Genomic DNA, 20116 nt, shown 5'->3' with positions numbered 1-20116 from the left:
ACCTGTTGTGTTCCTAATGATCTTTATAAGCGAAAAGAAAAGTCCAGCGCAAAAATATCCTGTTTATATTAAAAATGCACAGGGGTGAATGTTGCCGAGTGCCACTCATTCATTAAATTTTGTCAGTTTCTTATTATCATTCATAAGGTGACGACACATTTGTTTGGTTGGAAGCTTTAAGAAGTCGTGCGGTATAAACCTCTTTCAATTTGCAAGGCGGTTTAAAAAATACAAACTCGCGATTTGTTCATTTTTCCAGAGTGTTTGCGATTGCTGATGTCCATATTGTTTTGGCTGAAAACACGGAAGATGGTAGCGACAGAGTTATTATCAGTAAGTTCAAACCTTTAGCTTTTTCAATAGATGACCTTTTGATTTAATGACCAGTGTAGCATGCCCTAACAAACTCTATGAATGTGTGAAGGTCGGGCATCGAAGGGGAATCTTCATTTCGATCTCGATACTTCAATATATATGTATCGATAAGGCCAAGAGAAAGCAAAGTGATAGAAAGAAAAGACTGATGAATTAAATGAAGGCAATTCCAATGTGAAAGACTGTAACTGACATTGACCTCGACCTAGGATATGCCTCTAAACATCTGAGAGGAGGATGAAAAAAATTCCAGAGTATGTCATAGGCCAGTGAAAGGAAGTCAGAATACATCCTGACACGGCCTTTAAAGATTTGTGACGGTACTGATTTGGAAGGGTGATATTAGCAGATAACAGTGTTCTCTGGAATGATTTCTTCACAGCCCTGGGGGACAAAATGAATTCGGAGTCTTCAATCTACCGCCCCCTTCAACCAGGTAAAGAGAGCAAGGCAACTCCATATGAACTGAAGTGTGATCGGCTCAGCGAATACTGGGTGCAATTTGAATCAAGGTAGGAGGTTGTAATCACCCTTTTCTTTCAAATCATTTGACCTCTACAACTTCACAGTTCAGATTATTAAAATGTGCTTACAGTATTTATACAGAGATAACACCCTTTAACAGATAAAGATTTGACTATAAAACATAACTTTTTTGTGACATTATAACTGAACGCTTAACAAATAAAGAGCAAGTTTGAGATTTTTTTGGAAAGGAACGCACCATATTTTTTTTCAGAAAAATTTAGTCGCAATATTTCACTTACATAATGTATACAATGGGACTTTTTTACCAGATCTGTTAAAGTTGGACGAGTGGGCGAACGATTTGCCTTTCTAACATACGACTTGGATCCAAAGAGACCAATCACTCCCAAGTTTCTGGGATTTGGAACGAGCATCTTGAGTGTAGGAGTCTTTAGCTTTGGTGCATTCAAGGAACACGGGCGTAAGTCAAATAATAACCAGAACACTTGCACAGCCGACCTATATGAATTAGTTTTGGTTCTGAAGATTATGCTGTGGAGCCAGAAGATACGGGTGGATTGTGAACCCCTCGAAATCTCAAATGACATTTCAAATTTCAACCCACGCGCGTTTTGTGGTCGAGGAGACTTTTAAGTGGAAACATTATTTGAAATATGAATCACCAAAGGCAACAAGTGGTTAACCGTAAAAGGTTCACGAGTGAGGCTTTTGCATCGGCATTCACATGATTGTTTTTTTCAGTATCCTATCCTGCGGTTTTGTTGCCAAACATGTCTGGAAATTGGGATTTCAAGCTATTCATGGTGACAGATAACTAAGGTGGAAAGCTTGCGGTAGCACCATGCAAGGATACGATCTCCTTGTGAGTCTGTATGGCACTGAAAAGAGCCGTGAGGAACTCAACGATTCGGACAGTATGCTCTGTCCGTCGTCAGGAGACCGACGACGGACAGAACCATACAGACTCACAAAGAGATCGTATCCTTGCATGGTGCTACCGCAAGCTTTCCACCTTAGATGTCTGGAAATTGATGAGACATTATTTTCACATTGTAAACTGGAAGAGTTCATTCAGATTCACATTTCATCAGAAGCATTTGTAAGGAAATACCATCAAGTAATCTAAGTGTAGATGAGATTTACCGATAGTATTGTATTCAAAGCAAGGATGTTTGACCCAAAAGGTCAGCATTTTGGAGCTCAACTTTGGAGTCCCATTTTTGAAGTTTGTGTGCATACATATTTATGAGTATGCAAATGGGCGGGGGGAGACAAAAGAGGATCCCGCCTACCCAAGGCGGTCCGATCCCTTCCCAATTACGCCGCTGTTTGTCGAGTCCTCGTGACTAAGAAATTCACCATTGATTAACTTAACCTATCTGTAAAAGTGTCTTGGTTCAACTCTAGCTAAATTCAGTGACCACGTGTTCGTGACTGACAAGGGCTACTGCTACGAATGGATCCTGCGCCCGTGGCCCAAGTCAAGAAAAGTCTGTTTCCAAGTCAAATCCGAGGGTGTAGCAGCTGTTGCCCTCTCGCCAGTCAGGGACCCGAAGGCTGGAGAACTGCTCTATGAAATTGGTGAGTCAGCAACCAAACCTGTAGCTTGTGTTGATTTTGGTCGATAAGTCGTTTACGGGCTATTCATAATAGTGCACCTCCAAGAGTCTGCAACGCACTGGCCAATCACAACGCGCGAAATCTGTTGACCCTTTTCAAACGCTTATTGGGTCGATAGAATCCGTGCACTATGATTGGTCAACACGTCGCAAGCTCTTGGAGGCGCACTTTTGTGAAACGCGCGTATTGAAAAAGCAAAATCGTTCATCGGCATTGCCAATCACTTAATATTAATTTATTAATTCCATTCGTTTAATAAAATAACTAGCTGCTTCAGCTAATGTTTTAAAGTAAATTTCAACTTCATGAAAAAGCGCGAGGCCATGTAAGTTTTCCATCCTTTATCTGCTTTGACATTGGACCTCTCCCTCAAGTGAGACTTACTTGGAAATCGCTCCAACAATGTATTTTATAGAAACGTGATGGACACCAAAGAATAAATCACAATAAGGATTCAACTTTGCATGGACAGACACAACAATGCAATTTATTGGGAATGTTGGACCTGCTCATTCAATGTAAGCAGCTTATAATGGGGAGCAAATATAAGGGCAGAATACTTGTAATTTATTAGCTATTTTTATGATAAATTGGCCCAATGTTGAAATGAAATGTGCACTCTCGCCATGCTCTAGAATTTGGCTTCTCGAACAACCAGATGACTGTAGTCCGTCGAGGCTTGCATGGGCCAAACGTTGAGGAGGAATCCACTCCGGATATCCTTGACTGTGAAGAATTCCGCTCTTTCTGTATCGAGGCGAGCGGTCCACACATCATTATCACCGCCCCAGGATCCCCCAAGCCAATCATGGACTTTGTGGACAGCGAACGGTCCGAAGTCATGTACCAGTACATCGGCTTTGCCGGCGGCTACGAGTTCGAGGTGTCGTGGAAATGGCAGGAAGACATGATTCCAGGTAGGATATTTAACAGAACTTCTATTTGTGACATAATATTGCCCCTTGTATTGTCCTTGTAAGCTTGCAATGTTTGTACTTGATCTAGATTGTCTCATTGCTGACTGAAAACTGGTTCCTGACTGGGGACCCGCTTGAGGGACTCATTTCGCTCAAACAAGAACTTGTATTTTACAAGACTGTATAAGCTCTTAAACACTCCCTTGATTCATTCTTGAGAGTTGACCAACCTGTTCAAGTGAATATTTGATATTCGGTTTTCTATTTCCCTTTGCAGATTATACGATCCCAGAATGTAAGTGCAAATCACATGCTTCAGAAATCATTTTTCTCGACTATACTGCGGCCTAAAACCCACCATAGCGGTATCTTCTTTTACCCTGCTTGAGGGTCCCACTTGGAAACCTCGTTCTCTTCACAGAAACTTGGTCTTATAAATTTAAAAGCGGGTGGAAAGTGTTGTCTGAAGCTAAATGTCTTGAAAAATACTTGCTGGGAATTCAAATCTTAGAAGGCTATTTCGGTCGAGCGGAAACAGTATACGCCTTCGTTTTTTTACCTATATAATTGGACTGAGTCCCCTCTCATCTTCAGAGAATTGAAATTTAAATTTCATTGTGTTGGTAGATCAAACCAAACTTTAAATCCAAACAAAAAAATCAACTGCAAGTGTTTTTTTATTTACTCAATTATCGGATATGCCAAAAGAAATAATTGCGCTTTGGCATCAACAATATTTTTTTCTGTCACAATTCGGTTCTGTTTTACTGATCATTCAGTACAAATTACTAAGATACAGCAGACAAGTCCACATTTCAGAATGAAAATCACAGTTAAATCCGGGGCGGGAAAGTCCACTTATCTCATAGCCACCGTTTAGATACCTCAACGGAGAAGATTTTTGAGCGACAATAGTGGTGTCGAAGCAGGTGGAGGTCTCCGCCCCATCAAGCGGGTTGAGAATTGCCGGTGTCAAGCCAACGGTCCAGAGTCTCTGAATTTTCTGATTCACTGACCAGTTCACTCCAGGAAGGAAATGGGTCCACTCGTAAAACAAATAAAGGTGAGGAGACATACACGCCCTCACATCTGAGTACTGACAAAAACTTCGTTGACGTAGTTTACTGGTAACAACCCTTCATTCTGTGATTGACGGTTCGGCATGTGACGTTTAAGGCCGGGGCACAAGTCTGTTCAAAGACTGAAATTTGATGAACAGCAGAAATTGCATGTGCATTCTTGTCAGACCAGATTTGTCAATATTCGTTACAGCTCTGTTCCTGTTCTAACCTTGGCAACTAGCAAAATTCTAGCTGTCGATTTGGGGATTCATCGCAATCCTTGCCAAGCAGATTCAAATCTCTGGTCGTATAGATAGCGGCGTGGTCTAGTCACCAAGGAAGTTCCTTTCCGGTAAGTCGTATGATGTTTTCATATTATTGCTAACATTGATGACGATTTCTATTGCTCAACGGCCCGACGTTCAACGATCCAGTAACATTTTGAATGACGTAATTTGTGTGTGTGTGTGTTGAATCCACAGTACTATTTAACATTTCCAAGATTTTTACCGCCTGTTTGATTTTGCCAACTCAATCTTCCAAGTCGCAGTTTCCGGTGCATTTCCCTCAGACGTCAAAATCTAATTAGTCAAATATAAAAAAATTGAGGGGATTTATAATTGTGATCTTGAAAAGTTACTGAGAGAATTCCCATGTCTTAGCTTCATTTCGACCATGACATGACCATTCCAAGGTGTTTTACCAGTTGTAGAAGATATATTGTGAAAACAAAACCAAGCTTGGGTAACGAGGGTAAATCATTAATGGGAACTTATTTAATCTCCAAATGATGATATGTATTGTGCATTTACCAAAGTGGGCGCTGTTTGTAGAATGTACACAAACTCACTACTCCTGGGTTATTTTCCCCGTCAAATTAATAATTTGCGCCTGGCATAACTGGAGAAATAAATTAAGTTTGACAACCGTTCTCTGGTTTATGTATACAGGCTATGTATGGTAGCCATCTTGCACGGCAGTTCTTTCGTTCCACAGGGAACCTCCTTTGTGCATGCCTTGTGGAACAAAAGCGCTGGCCCTCAAGATGGCAACCATGCAAACCGTCGAGAAGCTGTTGCAATAACGTGGCAACAATATGCGATGGCATTAAAACTTCATCGAATATTACATGAGATAGTTCTCCGCCTAAACTACTGTAAAAAAGCGATACTGTATAAACCACAATAAAGATTTCTTGTTTTATCTATATCAGATTTCCCCACTTGAATAGCGTAATTTTTATTCGTCAAAGTTTCCAAAAGAAGCGTAGGGTGGGGCAGAGCATCGTTAGCTTCTTGTTAAAATGATCGGTGCATATTCACGGCGCACTGCTTCTGTTATGATGACTATAGTCCTGCTTTCAACCGACAGTCGCGTTATTCATAAAATCTCTGCTGTGAGCGAATGAACAACCAACAGGTAAAAGGTCACAAGTTTCCTCCACTTAATTAACAGGGGCACTTTATGAATACTCACATGACAAGCCGTTTATACTTGGTTCTCGATTCCTGTATTCACGAACTGATGTCTGTGCGCAGCTCAGCACGTAAAGCTTTCCTATTGGCTAATGATGTAATGCCCGTGATACACGTCAGTACTGAGCTCCGTCAAGCTGTAAGGTTCGTATTATAAACACACTTCTTTGATGGGCAAATAACTTCGAATAGGATATTCATGGAAAACCCGCGCAATCTAACATTTCAATCATGCTGTCGTTATTGAAAAGTAAACATTCTTCATTGATGAATGTAAAATGACTTCATTTTGGAAAATGCTGCTAACAACTGTGTTATACTTATTGCAATGTAAGTCTTCTTTAGACAAATGTAATCTGTAGAGACCAACCATTTTCCAGGTTATATTCAATACATTTTATCTGGATACACAATTTGAGACGCATTACCTCTAGATCTATTCCATCAAATTGTCATACTTACAGGCAAAGTATGATAACTTTGAAAGCAGAAAACCTGTAAATCTCACTAAAATATATTTCATATTTTTAAAATAAGGAGTTTAAGATAAAATTTGACAACATTCCGATGTCTATTCCGCTAACACAAGTACTTAAATCAAACCCTGCGTATTTTTTTCTTGAGTATTGTATCCTGATCACTGCAAACTTTACTAGGTTAATATTGAAAACAAACTGTCATTGTATTCTTATGGGAAAACGTGACAAAGCGTCAAAAGTAAGGGAAATCGATTGATAAAACAAAGAAATCTCTGAACAGATTAAAATCAATGACAACATGGCCGATCACTGTGAGAGAGCGCATTAGCCTTCACAGCAGATGTGTAAATGCGACGCTTGTTAAAATGAACCACTGCTCAGACGAGTCGCGCGTAGTTGAGCTACCTTCATGCGGTAAGTCATTCTTAATCATGCACATGTGTAATGCTTAAGAGCTGCTTCTGTTTCCAAAAACATGGTTTCCATATTAGAACGAATAAAAACATGGCCAATTGCCACCGTTAGAACAGCGTTTTAGGAGCTTGGGAGCCAACATTGCTGAGCTTGGGGCATGAGTTTAAAACCGACTGGGAAAAACGCTGTTTAAAAATAGGCCCCTAAATGCCCATCATTAATAACAATGTCTTGTACATGGGTTTAAATTGTTTTAAGATGGTTATGGGTTTCGTGGCAACGGTAAAGATGTGAAATGTGATTAGTAACTGGACACTCTGAGGAAAGGCGCATTAATCAGAACCTGTCGTGGGTGAACAACATCCACTTTTTTCTGTCGTTAATCCTTTAAAATATGCTTTGTTCTTGGGGCATTGTTTCAGTCAACTGCATTGTTATCTGCTCAAGGATTCAACATCTTTTCAGCAAACTGAGAAAATAGGCCAAAATTCGTGTGTGCTTTTGATTTTTGAACGATATTTAGCATGGTTCAGTATTATGAAAGTTGTTTTAACCAGCTATTCGAAAACTTGTGTTTAAGCTTTTTAATGGTACCTTTGACTTAAGCTGGAATGAAAATAGTTATGAGGCATAGAGAATATCGTATCTGCATTACACCAGGTACAAATAAATTGAGAACCGTAATACGTGCATCTTTTATAAAAAAAAAAGTAAGATAGTTCAACGATCAAGGCTGAACGATAAGTCGGGTCTTGCGCTCAGTTATAAAACTTCCAATTGCCTTGTTCCCCATGTGTATTGGTAGGATATGAATCGAAGGCGCGGTTTTACGAAGTGAAGCATTAAACCCCTCACTTTTTTGACCAGGGGCTCCCCGAATTTCGCATGCCCCTTTTATTATTCATTTTGAGATAGGTTTGTTTGGTTGTGTTTAATTTTTCTAATTTCCAATTCAATTTTGTGAATTCTTTACTAGTTTAAATCCAACTTTTGCCACCCTTCATCTGTGTTTTATGTCTTAACATTCATTCTTATGTACTTGATATTCTAACTCCTTTGTTTACGTAACCTTCACTTTACATATTTTTTGTGTCTGTCTTACCTTTTAACGTTTCAACTTCTAATCCGGGGAATTTTATACTGGACGCTGAAGTCTATTTCAAAACCCTAAACCTTTTTTAAATAAATAAATAAATAACCAAATAGATAAAATTAAAATAAAACAGCACTTACTGTTCACCTGCAGGGGTAGTGCATAGATTTTGTAGAAAGGCTATATTGCCTTCAAATTAAAATGTTATAAGGCCTTGGCCTACGACATGTAAGTCCAGGAAATTCAGAAAGCCGTTTAAAAGGCTGCAAGACGGCAAAGGTCGGAGCATAATTTGAATGTTGACCCACATAATTTCTGCCACGTGCAATTTTGGGTCTAGAACAATGCACACCTGACCCGAAAAACAAAAACGAGCGTTGCGTGATAGTGTGGTCGTTTGTTTGCGCTTAGACTTCTCCAGTGTGTTGAGTTTGTCCGAAACTAAAATTTAATGGGGTTGAACGGAGCTACGCTCTTAATTCTATTTTTTCGGCGCGACTCTAGAACGCCTGTCTGAACCACGCGCTACTCCCCAGATATATCCTTCGATTGCGTGAAAGTAATAATTCGAAAAAATGTCGATTTATTGGAAGTTGTTTTCTGTTTAAAATAACAAGGTTAGGCGTAATCAATAAGCTCGCTTCCCACGCTTTTACAATAAAAAGATTTAGCCGCAAGGACAGGTGGATGACAGACTGATTGTTCGAATGTGTTATGCAGCCGTGAACTCATCGCACGATACCGGATATGTAGAAATAAAGAGATATTGCCACAGTCCACGTTGTTCTATATTGAGAGATTTCTTCTTAATTGACTGTGGTTTGGACTGTGTATTGCGTAAGCAGCAGTTCCTTCCAATTATTCTAAGATTTCTTTGATGTTGACGAATTTTTGAATGTCATTTTATTTCTTTTCATTTTAAGGAGAGGTTGAAGAGGGTATTAATTAGAAGCATTAAACTTCTACAGCATTTGAGGCAGGAAAACTAACTCGAGGCCTGTCAGACTATTTATGGGTAAGCGCGAGAACTATTGACCAGAACTAAGCTCCTTTACGTACATTGCATCGCTTTGGGATTTCTTTGGAGGTTGAAAAGGCAAAATCAAGCAGGAGGTAATAAAGTATGTCCCCTTTCACTTCTCTCTCGTTTAGTGGCGAATAGAGGATGGAACTCAATACAAATTGGTTCCAGCTCTGCGGAAGTATAGAGCGTATCAGAATTACAGCAGTCTCTACAAAGTACGTGTGGACCTTTTTAAAATTCCAACAACCTCTGATAGAATGAACAAATTTAAATGTCTTTTTTCCAGTTTAGCCGGCCCTTGGTGTCCTTTCGGACCGCCAAGATGACAAGGCGTTTGTTTTTTCCTCTGCTGGCTCTCTCACTGTGGTCATTAGCCACTGCAGGTAAGGGTTCTAATCAAGTTACTTCAATCTGATGGGATTGGAAATATTTAATCTTATACAGACATACTTGCTTCCTTGAATCGTTACGGCTTTATACCGGTACCTATTGTTTGAACCTGACAAGTTTACAAATGGGCGTAATTCATTGATCAATTGATGCCTTTTTATAAAGCACTCGTGCGTAAATTATTTAACTAGTCCCCATCACTTTTTAAAACTAGTTTGAAGAAAATGTCAAACAATGGAACTATAAAACACAAGTGGTCAAACCAATCATACAGGGGATTTCTTTTTGCTATGATCACTACGCAAGGCCTAAGCAACGAGCTCTTGGAAGTATAGGTCAGAAAAGTAGAGGTAGCGTACGCTAAGTAGAGGTAGAAAGCAGTAACCTCAGATTTCTACACACTGCTTTTTAGGTGAAGTGGACAAAACCTGCAACATTATAAAAGAGACTGCCGCCATCAATGAATTCGTGTGGGATCTGCCCATCCTGGACAGCAATCCCATAGTTCTCTGGTTCTCAGTCTACGCACAAAGCAATGTGTACATCGCTCTAACAGCGGACTATGCACCCAAAACTGACGTTCCCATGTACGTTATCGGTAAGTCAGTTTCATTTTAACTTTTCTGAGCCGTTGAATGAATTGAACTTTGGTTTAAATTCTTAGCGACTCGCATGGATTTTATTTTTTGGGTATTGTTAATTTTTTCGCACAAATTAAATGTGAAGAATTTCACTTCAGCATCATATCAACTTAAGCAGCCGAAATGACTTAAGGAACATTCGCCTTGGTCAGATCCATATTTGTGAGACTGCAGAGATACATGACAATCCTTTTACAAAGAGATATTACAGTTAACCTTTTCTCCAAGCTCTCCGCTAGAAATCATTATAGGCAATAATAAGGTGCTATGAAGGTGTGACATCACATGTATTTCTGTGAAGTTTTTTTCATGAAGGCGGAATATTTTTCCAGTTATTGGTGGCTATCGCAACACGCTCTCCTACATATCCAAGTGCCGTGACTGCGAGCCTCTAGCGGTGGCAGAGGGGGAAAGCCTGCAGTGTAACCGACTGAACGAGTATTGGGTTCGCTATGAAGACCGATATCTCAAGGTGGGCCACAGCGGCCGGAGGCAGCCGTTCCTCAAGTACGCCGTGCCGGAGGACGATTTTGCTCCACGCTACGTCGGTTACTCGACTAGCTACCTCGGCCAAGGAATGTTCACTTTCGCCTTTGATAAAACAGGATGTGAGTTTTCCTTGTTTCGGTTCGTTTTATTTGTTTGTAAGTAGTTGCATTAGATTTGCCAATGGTGACGAGGATCCATAGAGCAGCACTGTGGTTTGTTTGTTTGTTGTTTTTTGGGGGAAAAATGTTGCACTTGAGAGTGCACAGCTGTAAATGTTTTGGGGGGTTAAGCAGCGTTTCCTTAAATTTCTACAGTTTCTGAGAGTCGTTAATGTCAACATGATTACAGGGGAGAAAAATCTAAAAAAAAAGTAATTACTTGTTGGTGAAAAGAATTTACTCTACGAAAACTGTAACGCACTGAAATCAATAGTCCTATAAATTTGAACAACACCTTAAGAGGAAACTGATTTCTAAAAGCGTGCACGTGAGACCTTGTTAAGAATTACCAGTGTTAAAAAGCGCAACATACCAGGAAATTTTCTATGATGATGCTGTGACTTCAATATCTCTTTCCTTCTCTTCACGGCTCTCTCAGTTCACAGATACAGCGAAGTGGTGTACTGGACCGGAGATCCATTCTGCTTGGATTGGATTCTAAATGAGCTCCCCAACGGCCTGTCGGAATTCTGCTTCCAAGCCAAAGCCGAACAGGGGCCGATTTACCTGGTGCTCAGCCCACAGCGGTTTAGGAACCCCGGCCAAGCAGCCTACGAAATAGGTTTGCATTACCACATATTACTGTCTCGGAGCCTAATGGCAGCTACGCCGATAGTACAACCCTACCCTGTGTGCAGCGGAAGAGCTGACGTCGTAACAATAGGAACATTGAAAGAGAAGAGTTTTTTTGTGAACAAAAGGGTTAAAGAAGAAACTTGGGTTAAATAAATTTTCAAGTCCTTTCAGGTATTCTTGGTAGACGGCCAGACACCTAACTGCTGCTAACAATACTTTCAATGCAAAAGGATTTCAATGTTGATGTCAATTATCGAAGAACTTCTTCTCAAATGATAGCACAAATGTTTGAGCTTTTTAATCCTTGAAAAAATAATGTTTTGTCAGGGAAGGGGGGTCTACTCATGTTAACTCTTGTGCCATAACTGAATCCTCATACCTCTCCTCTCTGTGAAGTGATCGGTGAATCAGAGAATTCCAAGACTGTGGTCCACACCGTCGTGCGCGGTGATGTCGCCATTGCCTCGGCCGAGACACCGGCTATCCTCAACAGGCTTGCCTTCGCGGAGTACTGCATCACCTTCGAGCCACTGATAATCACCTTTGGCACCGCCAGTCGCAATAACATCTTCTCTTGGGAGAGAGATCCAAACATACCTATCAAGCACGTGGGCTTTGCTGGGGGTCTGATACCAGCTGCTTTCCGTTTCCAACTTGAGTTCATTTCGAAATGTAAGTTATCACCAGCCTGTGGGTTGATTATTGAAGATGCCCCTACTTTTTAATTAAACAACATGTGATATTATATAAAACATAACACAGAAGGCCAAAGGCGTTACATTCACACGAATATGTTGCCGATGGGTTGCTCACCCAGGAGGCTATGACAGTATCTATCGTAGACGTTCGTGAGTGTTGGAAACTTCTTGGAAGCTATTTTTGTCTCTCACGTAATGATGCATCCATCGATTGACATGTACGACACGTTTGCGTTATTGTGTGAGGCTCCATGTCAAATCATCAATCATCACGATTTGAGTTCCCTAAACTCGAAATGAATTACATTTACTGCACGGGATAGCCACACTTTGTATTGAGGCAAACCTAACCCCGATATTCCGCTTCTTCCATTTCTTTAATTAACGCATGGTTCTTGTCTTTAATTATGCAGATCAGCAAGACATAATAAATTTACCCCCAGAGCCACCCGTGGGTGAAGGTACGCCAGTGCTATGTTTAAGAAACGATAGGGAACGACACGAAACGCTAGTGATAAAAATGGGGAGAAATATTTTAGTACCTTAAAGACTGTTTGGGAAAAGCACTAATTTCCAAAAACACTGTAATAAATGAAACAAATATAATACATACAGACAAAATCAAGAAGCTTAATATAGAATAAATAATTAATTAAATGAAGGGGACGAAAATTATAAAATATCAAATTAATTTGAATTGATCAGACTAGTTTGGTTAATCCTGCAGCGCTGAGTGGAGCCTGGATGTACGAGATATAAGATTACCAATTGCTGCACCTCCTGTAAGGTTACTGTACCTGCTCGGAACGGCGCGGCGACCTCACAACTCTGTGTTCTATGTGCCGGTGGTATAGACGTGACTTTTGCTATTGTCACTGTCGCGGTTCTTGCTAACGAGTGTTGGCAGACTATGGGTGTCCATCAGTAGTAATTACAACATTGGGGTAAAACTCTCCTGCATAAAAACGTCATTAATTATAGGAATTCCTTTTGCCTGAACACTGATGGGTAAATGAGCATGTGGATTCCAATGTCAACAGCCACCTGAGATTTTTTTGGTAAACTCTGTAATCCAATATAGAATGGCAAATAGTGCGTATAAAAAAGTTCTGTCTGTTTGTCAGCATCGTGTAGAATCTCAGCATTGTTTGCATTCTCAACAATTGGTCTACCATCTGAGTATGTTGCCAACTTGATGACTTTAAACTTTTTATCTCTTATCCCTGGACAGACAAATGCCGTCAAATGCCAAGTCCCTGTGGAGAGAACGGTGTTTGCTATGAAGACCACTCATTGTCGAGTGGCTTTCGTTGCGAGTGCATGAATAACTTTCAAGGAGAACGCTGTGATGGTAGTTTAGATTTTTCTTAAGATTTTGTTAAACTTCGGAAACTTACGAACAAGTATGCGATACATGTCAAACGACATTTGCCTTGATAATAGATGGTTTGAACAACGTGCTCTTCCGTGCTTCAGTCCTTTATCACAAACTCCTGTACAAAAGAAAGCAATCGTTGTGCAACCTGTAGCAGAGATCTACACGTTGAATCAAAAGTTAATTAACGAAATGACGCTTACATAGCGGCGTTTACATCTCTGGACATGAACAAATGTATTACGTTTGTTGTTGTGAAGCACACATGCAGGGCCAACTGGCCAGTGCGTACCAGTGCTTTTGGTAGGTTGGTGTACATTTTCAGGGCTCACTTATCTTTCCAGACCTGTAAATTCATTGCATTTTTTTTGTGTTGAATTTCTTTGTCTTATTTTCTGCCCTTAGTGCCACCTGCCGGCGGTAGTGACCTTGAAGGTAATTTCAACTATTTAAAACACCAATAGTAAACACTACTAAATACCAAACAAATGTGCATCCTCCTTTCTGTGACACTAACGGGGTGAATGTACATTCTGAAGCAAACCTATTTTAATCCAAACGTTTTGAGTTTTAATGCAAGAACAGCATTTTGTTTTGAATTTTAAACTCTTGATACTTACCGAAAGGTTTCTTAAATTTTACCCACCACATGTATTGGTGAAATGAAATAATGTAATGACGATTTATTTCAATTGTTGCAGCTACCACTAGACCCCCGGCGCCAAGACCAAAAGGTATTTTAGATATTAATGATTTGGAAATGAACAAAAAGATGTTGCATTTAAACTCTTGATAGTTACCGACAGGTTTCTAAAATTTTACCCACCACATGAATTGGTGAAATGAAATAATGTAATGGCGATTTATTTCAATTGTTACAGTTACCACGAGACCCCCGGCGCCAAGACCAAGAGGTATTTTAGATATTAATGACACATCGAGGAGCTGAAGATATTAATGCCATACATCGAGCATACGGATCGGCTTAATTACTGTGAATTTGTATTTGATGGAGGTTCAGTCATGACGTGCTCCCTATGCTTTATGGATTTTTTCAGATCCTTGCTCTCCTACCAATCCCTGTCAGAACGAAGGAAAGTGTCGCAGAGACGGAGCTTCTAGTTACTCTTGCGAATGCAAGGACGGATACACTGGGACAAATTGCGAAACCGAAATACGTAATGATGAAGCTCTTAACTAAAATAAGGGGAATTCGGTGGACTTGTCAAACTGTTGTTCTTGTTGATATACCAGCTAGGGAGGGAAAACAGAAATGATTATATGCATATCGATTAATAAAAAATGAAAAAAAAAATGCCTGAACCGAAAGAGAGAAATATTGAGCTTCTGTTTCCGACAATTCAAAATACTTGACAATCAGTGTGAGCCTATTTACTCGTAGACACAGGAAATGTATTAAACGAAAATATTTTGTGGTAGTGTTACAGTTAGAGATGATATAAAACAGCGAACGAAAGACCTTTTTTACATCAAAAAGCATTTAAGGTGGTCATTCAAAGAAAATTTGTTGGTTCACATGAGCAACCTTCCTGATTTTTTATTGCATTTTATAGTTTTCAAATTTTTGTCTCTATGAAAACTACGGACAATCTTTCTCTTGAAATTGAGAGAAAAATTTTCCCATTGGTCATAATTTTGAACTCCCAGTAAAATAACGATGCAGGTAATGATCTTCCTTGGCGTCGCTAGGTGGCTTTAGTTTCTCAAGGGCTTTCTCTTTTTCTATGGGTGCGTCTTTCTCTTTGACTGTGCCTAGAAACGTAACTTGTCAACCTAGATTTGGCACACACTTCTTCAAACTTTACCTGTGTGGCTCATAATGCATGATCACGCATAATAAAAGTAGCTTTTGGAAAATCTCAGAATGAGAGAAACGCATTTCATGCTTTGCCGCTTCCATAAATTGAAATAGTTCGTCACAATTGTACGTGGAATCGTAACAACTGTTGTAGCCTACTGAATTAAATTGAAGTATTTTCGTCAGAGTAATTCGTTGTAAATCTTACAGAAATTCACTATACGGTCTAGAAACTGACCTTCATTTTTGGCAGATGTTAGAAATATTGTGCAAGATTTCATCCAAATTAAAAGTATTTTTTTCAGTACAATTTTCTTTTTTTTTTTTTTTAGCTGACCCCTGTTCCAGCGAACCTTGCCTGAATGGAGGAACGTGCGAGCGTGGACTTGGAGGCAGCTACAGGTGTGGTTGTCCTCCTGGCTATAGTGGATTCAACTGTGACATCGAGCCAGGTACTTGTGATTTCCGTTTGTTATTGCCAAGCAACAAAACTTGCTGTCAGGATCATGAGCCTGCTTTTGTCACATTGAGAACCTGAATTTAACTCAGTGTAAATATTTTTTTCTGAATTTTTGAATTCCAGAGGATCCCTGTAAAAGTGACCCTTGCGGGAACAATGGAATGTGCAAAAAAACTGGGACATTTAGCTATATGTGCACTTGCACCAATGGCTACAGTGGATTCAACTGCGAAATTGAACCAGGTAACTAATATTCTTGTCAGTCAGTCAGCGCACAGCGTGCTGGCAAATGAGCCTTATTGGTAATCCTATCAGCCCCGGGAAAACGCTCGAGAGAGAGCACATGTGATTTCGCGAGTAAAAAGAGAGATGAAGCATCCCTTTCAAAACGACAGGTAAGCCACTTCTTGTTTCATTGGCCAAACATGGCGTGGTGAGTAGCATTTGGACGATTCACACTTTCTATTAAGTCAAACGTTTGGTGGTTTCGGATGATTTTTTACGATTTAATATAGAGCAGAACTTACTTCATGATTTATTCAAGAATCGTGGGGCCTTGTTTCATGAAGTGCATATTATACAAATTGGAACTTCCGTTTGATATACCAAAGTGTTCGCTGCTGTGGTAATCGGTATGGTTTTATCACTCCTCAAAGATAATTGAGGCAAATTTCCGACTCTGACGGGTTGATTTAGCAAAAGACTAATTCACACGCAGATTCGTACACACGTACAACAATAAGCACTCATAATCACGATCACTTCTTCTTTTATGGCTTCCTCTTATCATAAAAGTTAAACTTTTCGTTTCCTGAAAAATGAGACAGGCTACGCTTGTAGATACGAGCTTCCTTCATGCATGGCAAGATAGCTGGACTGGTTCTCATGCAGCCGACGACTAACACCGTCAAGTTCCTGTAAAGAAAGACTGGGTTCTCAATGGGGGTCCCATTCATTACGCATATCTCTCTTAGCAGTTGATTTGCCATTGAGAGAGAGTTTGGTGATCAGCCAATAGCAGACAGTCTTTGACGAAATAAAAAGGAGCCAATATTTGTTGTTGATTTAACGAAGTATGAACGTGCATAAAGGAAAGATTTTGAGTGCACCTTAGCGTTTCGCAACTGTTGGAAAATCCAAAACTCGATTTTTGGACGAAGATATAACATGCCCCTTCTCATCACCCATTTAATTTAAGTTTTCCTGGTCAGGATGTCGATGCATTAAACCTGTTTTTATGTGCCCGTTGAAAATACCTATATATTACAGGGAGTAATCAGGGCCCAAATCAATATTTGACAAAATGGATGTTCTAAACCAAAAACACAGCTAAAAATTAAAAAAAAAAAAGAAAAACTGCCTAAGCAAAGGAAATTGAGAAAGTGAAAAATGTAAATTCAAAACAAATATAAGAAAATTGAAGCAGAACTCTAAATCCTGCTTTGCGTACAGCATTTGCAAAATAAGTAATGAAAACCTCGTAAATGCTGTTCCTGTTATAGCCTACTGAATTAAATTGTAGTATTTTCGTCAGAGTAATTTGTTGTAAATCTAAGAGAGGCTCACTATATTGTCTAGAAACCGACCTTCATTTGTTGGCAGATGTTGAAAATATTGTGCTAGATTTCAGCCAGATTAAAAGTATTTTTTTCAGTACAATTTTCTTTTCTGTGTTTTAGCTGACCCCTGTTCCAGCGAACCTTGCCTGAATGGAGGAACGTGCGAGCGTGGACTTGGAGGCAGCTACAGGTGTGGTTGTCCTCCTGGCTATAGTGGATTCAACTGTGACATCGAACCAGGTACTTGTGATTTCTGTTTGTTATTGCCAAGCAACAAAACTTGTTGCCAGGATCATGAGCCTGGTTTTGTCATATTGAGAACCTGAATTTATCATTTTGTATCTAATTTTTGGAATTCCAGAGGATCCCTGTGAAAGTGACCCTTGCGGGAACAATGGAATGTGCGAAAGAAATGGGGAATTTAGCTATATGTGCACTTGCACCAATGGCTACAGTGGATTCAACTGCGAAATTGAACCAGGTAGGCCTAACTAATATTCTTGTCAGTCAGTCAGCGCACAGCTTGCTCACTAATGAGCCTGATTAGCAATTCTACTGGCACGAGAGCCCATGTGATTTTGCGAGCTAAAAGTAGATTTAATATCTTTTTCAAAGCGACAGGAAAGCCAACTCTTGTTTCATTGGCCAAACATGGCGTGGTGAGTAGCATTTGGACGACTCACACTTCCCATTAAGTCAAATGTTTGATGGTTTCGGATGATTTTTGACGATTTATAACAGAGTAAAACTTACTTATTTGTTGAAGAATCGTGGCGCATTGTTTCAGGAAATGAACCTGACTGTTTGCATATTATGCAAATTGGAATTTCCATTTAATATATAACAAAGTGTTCGCTGCTGTGGTAATCGGTATGGTTTTTTTCTCTCCTCAAAGTTCAAGCAAATTTTCGACTTTGACGGATTGATTTAGCAAAAGACTATTTCACACGCAGATTCGTACACACGCACAACGATAAGCAATCAGAATCACGATCACTTCTTGTTTTATGGCTTCCTCTAATCGTAACAGTTAAATATTTTCATGTTGTACAAAATGAAGCAGGCTATGCATAAAGACATGAGATTTCTTCATGCATGGCGAGATAGCTGGACTGGTCCTCAGGCAGCCGACGACTAACAGCCTTAGGTTTCTGTATAGAAAGACTGGGTTCTCAATGGGGGTCCCATTCATTACGCATATCTCTCTTAGCAGTTGATTTGCCGTTGAGAGAGAGTTTGGTGATCAGCCAATAGCAGACAGTCTTTGACGAAATAAAAAGGAGCTAATATTTGTTGTTGATTTAACGAAGTATGAACGTGCATAAAGGAAAGATTTTGAGTGCACCTTAGCGTTTCGCAACTGTGGGAAAATCCAAAACTCGATTTTTGGACGAAGATATAACATGTCCCTTCTCATCACCCATTTAATTTAAGTTTTCCTGGTCAGGATGTCGATGCATTAAACCTGTTTTTATGTGCCCGTTGAAAATACCTATATATTACTGGGAGTAATCAGGGCCCAAATTAATATTTGACAAAATTGATGTTCTAAACCAAAAACACAGCTAAAAATAAAAAAAAAAGAAAAACTGCCTAAGCAAAGGAAATTGAGAAAGTGAAAAATGTAAATTCAAAACAAATATAAGAAAATTGAAGCAGAACTCTAAATCCTGCTTTGCGTACAGCATTTGCAAAATAAATAATAACAACCTCAAACGATCAGAAAAAAGGAAAAATCAAAGGACCAAAATAAATGAACAAAGGACAAAATTTAACGATCGAAGGACAGAGCCAAACAATCAAAGGGCAAAACTAAGCGATCAAAGGACAATACTAAGCGATCAAAGGACATAACTAAACGATCAAAAGACAATACTAACGATCAAGGGACAGAGCTAAACGATTACATGACATAATTAAGAAACGAACTAAGTACAGTAAAAGCAAACGTTGAGGGCGGCAATTGCTGACGCTGTGACCGCGCGCGTAAATCCAATCTCAAATCCAGTGATAAAGATTTTGTCTTTGGATCCTTTGGTTATGTTTTTGATCGTTTTGTTTTGTGTTTTCATGATTTTTTTCTGTGTTTGTATCGTTTATTTTGCCTGTGGACGGTTTCCTTTTTCTGATCGTTGAGGTTTTTGTAATTAAATTTCGTAAATGCTGTTCCTGTTATAGCCTACTGAATTAAATTGTAGTATTTTCGTCAGAGTAATTCGTTGTAAATCTAAGAGAGGCTCACTATATTGTCTAGAAACCGACCTTCATTTGTTGGCAGATGTTGAAAATATTGTGCTAGATTTCAGCCAGATTAAAAGTATTTTTTTCAGTACAATTTTCCTTTCTATGTTTTAGCTGACCCCTGTTCCAGCGAACCTTGCCTGAATGGAGGAACGTGCGAGCGTGGACTTGGAGGCAGCTACAGGTGTGGTTGTCCTCCTGGCTATAGTGGATTCAACTGTGACATCGAACCAGGTACTTGTGATTTCTGTTTGTTATTGCCAAGCAACAAAACTTGTTGCCAGGATCATGAGCCTGGTTTTGTCATATTGAGAACCTGAATTTATCATTTTGTATCTAATTTTTGGAATTCCAGAGGATCCCTGTGAAAGTGACCCTTGCGGGAACAATGGAATGTGCGAAAGAAATGGGGAATTTAGCTATATGTGCACTTGCACCAATGGCTACAGTGGATTCAACTGCGAAATTGAACCAGGTAGGCCTAACTAATATTCTTGTCAGTCAGTCAGCGCACAGCTTGCTCACTAATGAGCCTGATTAGCAATTCTACTGGCACGAGAGCCCATGTGATTTTGCGAGTAAAAAGTAGATTTAATATCTTTTTCAAAGCGACAGGAAAGCCAACTTTTGTTTCATTGGCCAAACATGGCGTGGTGAGTAGCATTTGGACGACTCACACTTCCCATTAAGTCAAATGTTTGAT

General features: G+C 39.6%; 1 protein-coding gene and 1 long non-coding RNA gene across 50 annotated transcripts in view; one reads left to right on the top strand and one right to left on the bottom strand.

Annotated features, from left to right (window-relative positions):
• Positions 1-20116, top strand: part of LOC110991088 (uncharacterized) — a 46944-nt gene that overhangs the window by 1459 nt on the left and 25369 nt on the right. For 32 of the 49 annotated variants that reach the window (XM_087134353.1, XM_087134348.1, XM_087134349.1 and 29 more), the window contains exons 1-19: positions 6705-6830; positions 8847-8938; positions 9234-9330; positions 9750-9935; positions 10311-10586; positions 11065-11247; positions 11658-11933; positions 12373-12420; positions 13191-13310; positions 13740-13769; positions 14036-14068; positions 14216-14248; positions 14393-14512; positions 15486-15605; positions 15737-15856; positions 17293-17412; positions 17534-17653; positions 19528-19647; positions 19769-19888. In XM_087134353.1, the coding sequence (XP_086990479.1) occupies positions 9270-9330; positions 9750-9935; positions 10311-10586; positions 11065-11247; positions 11658-11933; positions 12373-12420; positions 13191-13310; positions 13740-13769; positions 14036-14068; positions 14216-14248; positions 14393-14512; positions 15486-15605; positions 15737-15856; positions 17293-17412; positions 17534-17653; positions 19528-19647; positions 19769-19888 (2086 nt within the window). In that variant the 5' untranslated portion in view covers positions 6705-6830; positions 8847-8938; positions 9234-9269. Of the gene's footprint in view, positions 1-259; positions 334-757; positions 888-1172; positions 1325-2271; positions 2446-3119; positions 3402-3678; positions 3697-4673; positions 4815-6704; positions 6831-8846; positions 8939-9233; positions 9331-9749; positions 9936-10310; positions 10587-11064; positions 11248-11657; positions 11934-12372; positions 12421-13190; positions 13311-13739; positions 13770-14035; positions 14069-14215; positions 14249-14392; positions 14513-15485; positions 15606-15736; positions 15857-17292; positions 17413-17533; positions 17654-19527; positions 19648-19768; positions 19889-20116 lie in introns of those variants that run through there. The other 17 variants (XM_087134346.1, XM_087134345.1, XM_087134323.1 and 14 more) reach the window with 10 other exon arrangements.
• LOC110991089 (uncharacterized) lies at positions 4808-8320 on the bottom strand. The gene is made up of 3 exons (XR_002600099.2): positions 8064-8320; positions 5939-6074; positions 4808-5043 (listed from the first exon to the last, which is right to left on the bottom strand). It is a non-coding gene; the product is annotated as an uncharacterized LOC110991089 (long non-coding RNA).

Source organism: Acanthaster planci, linkage group LG03 (genome assembly GCF_054643075.1).
Source record: "Acanthaster planci isolate LZ-2023a linkage group LG03, COTS_SCS, whole genome shotgun sequence".
Classification (NCBI taxonomy): domain Eukaryota; kingdom Metazoa; phylum Echinodermata; class Asteroidea; order Valvatida; family Acanthasteridae; genus Acanthaster; species Acanthaster planci.
Note: the sequence above shows the minus strand (reverse complement) of the source record. Positions and strands in the feature narration are given on the sequence as shown.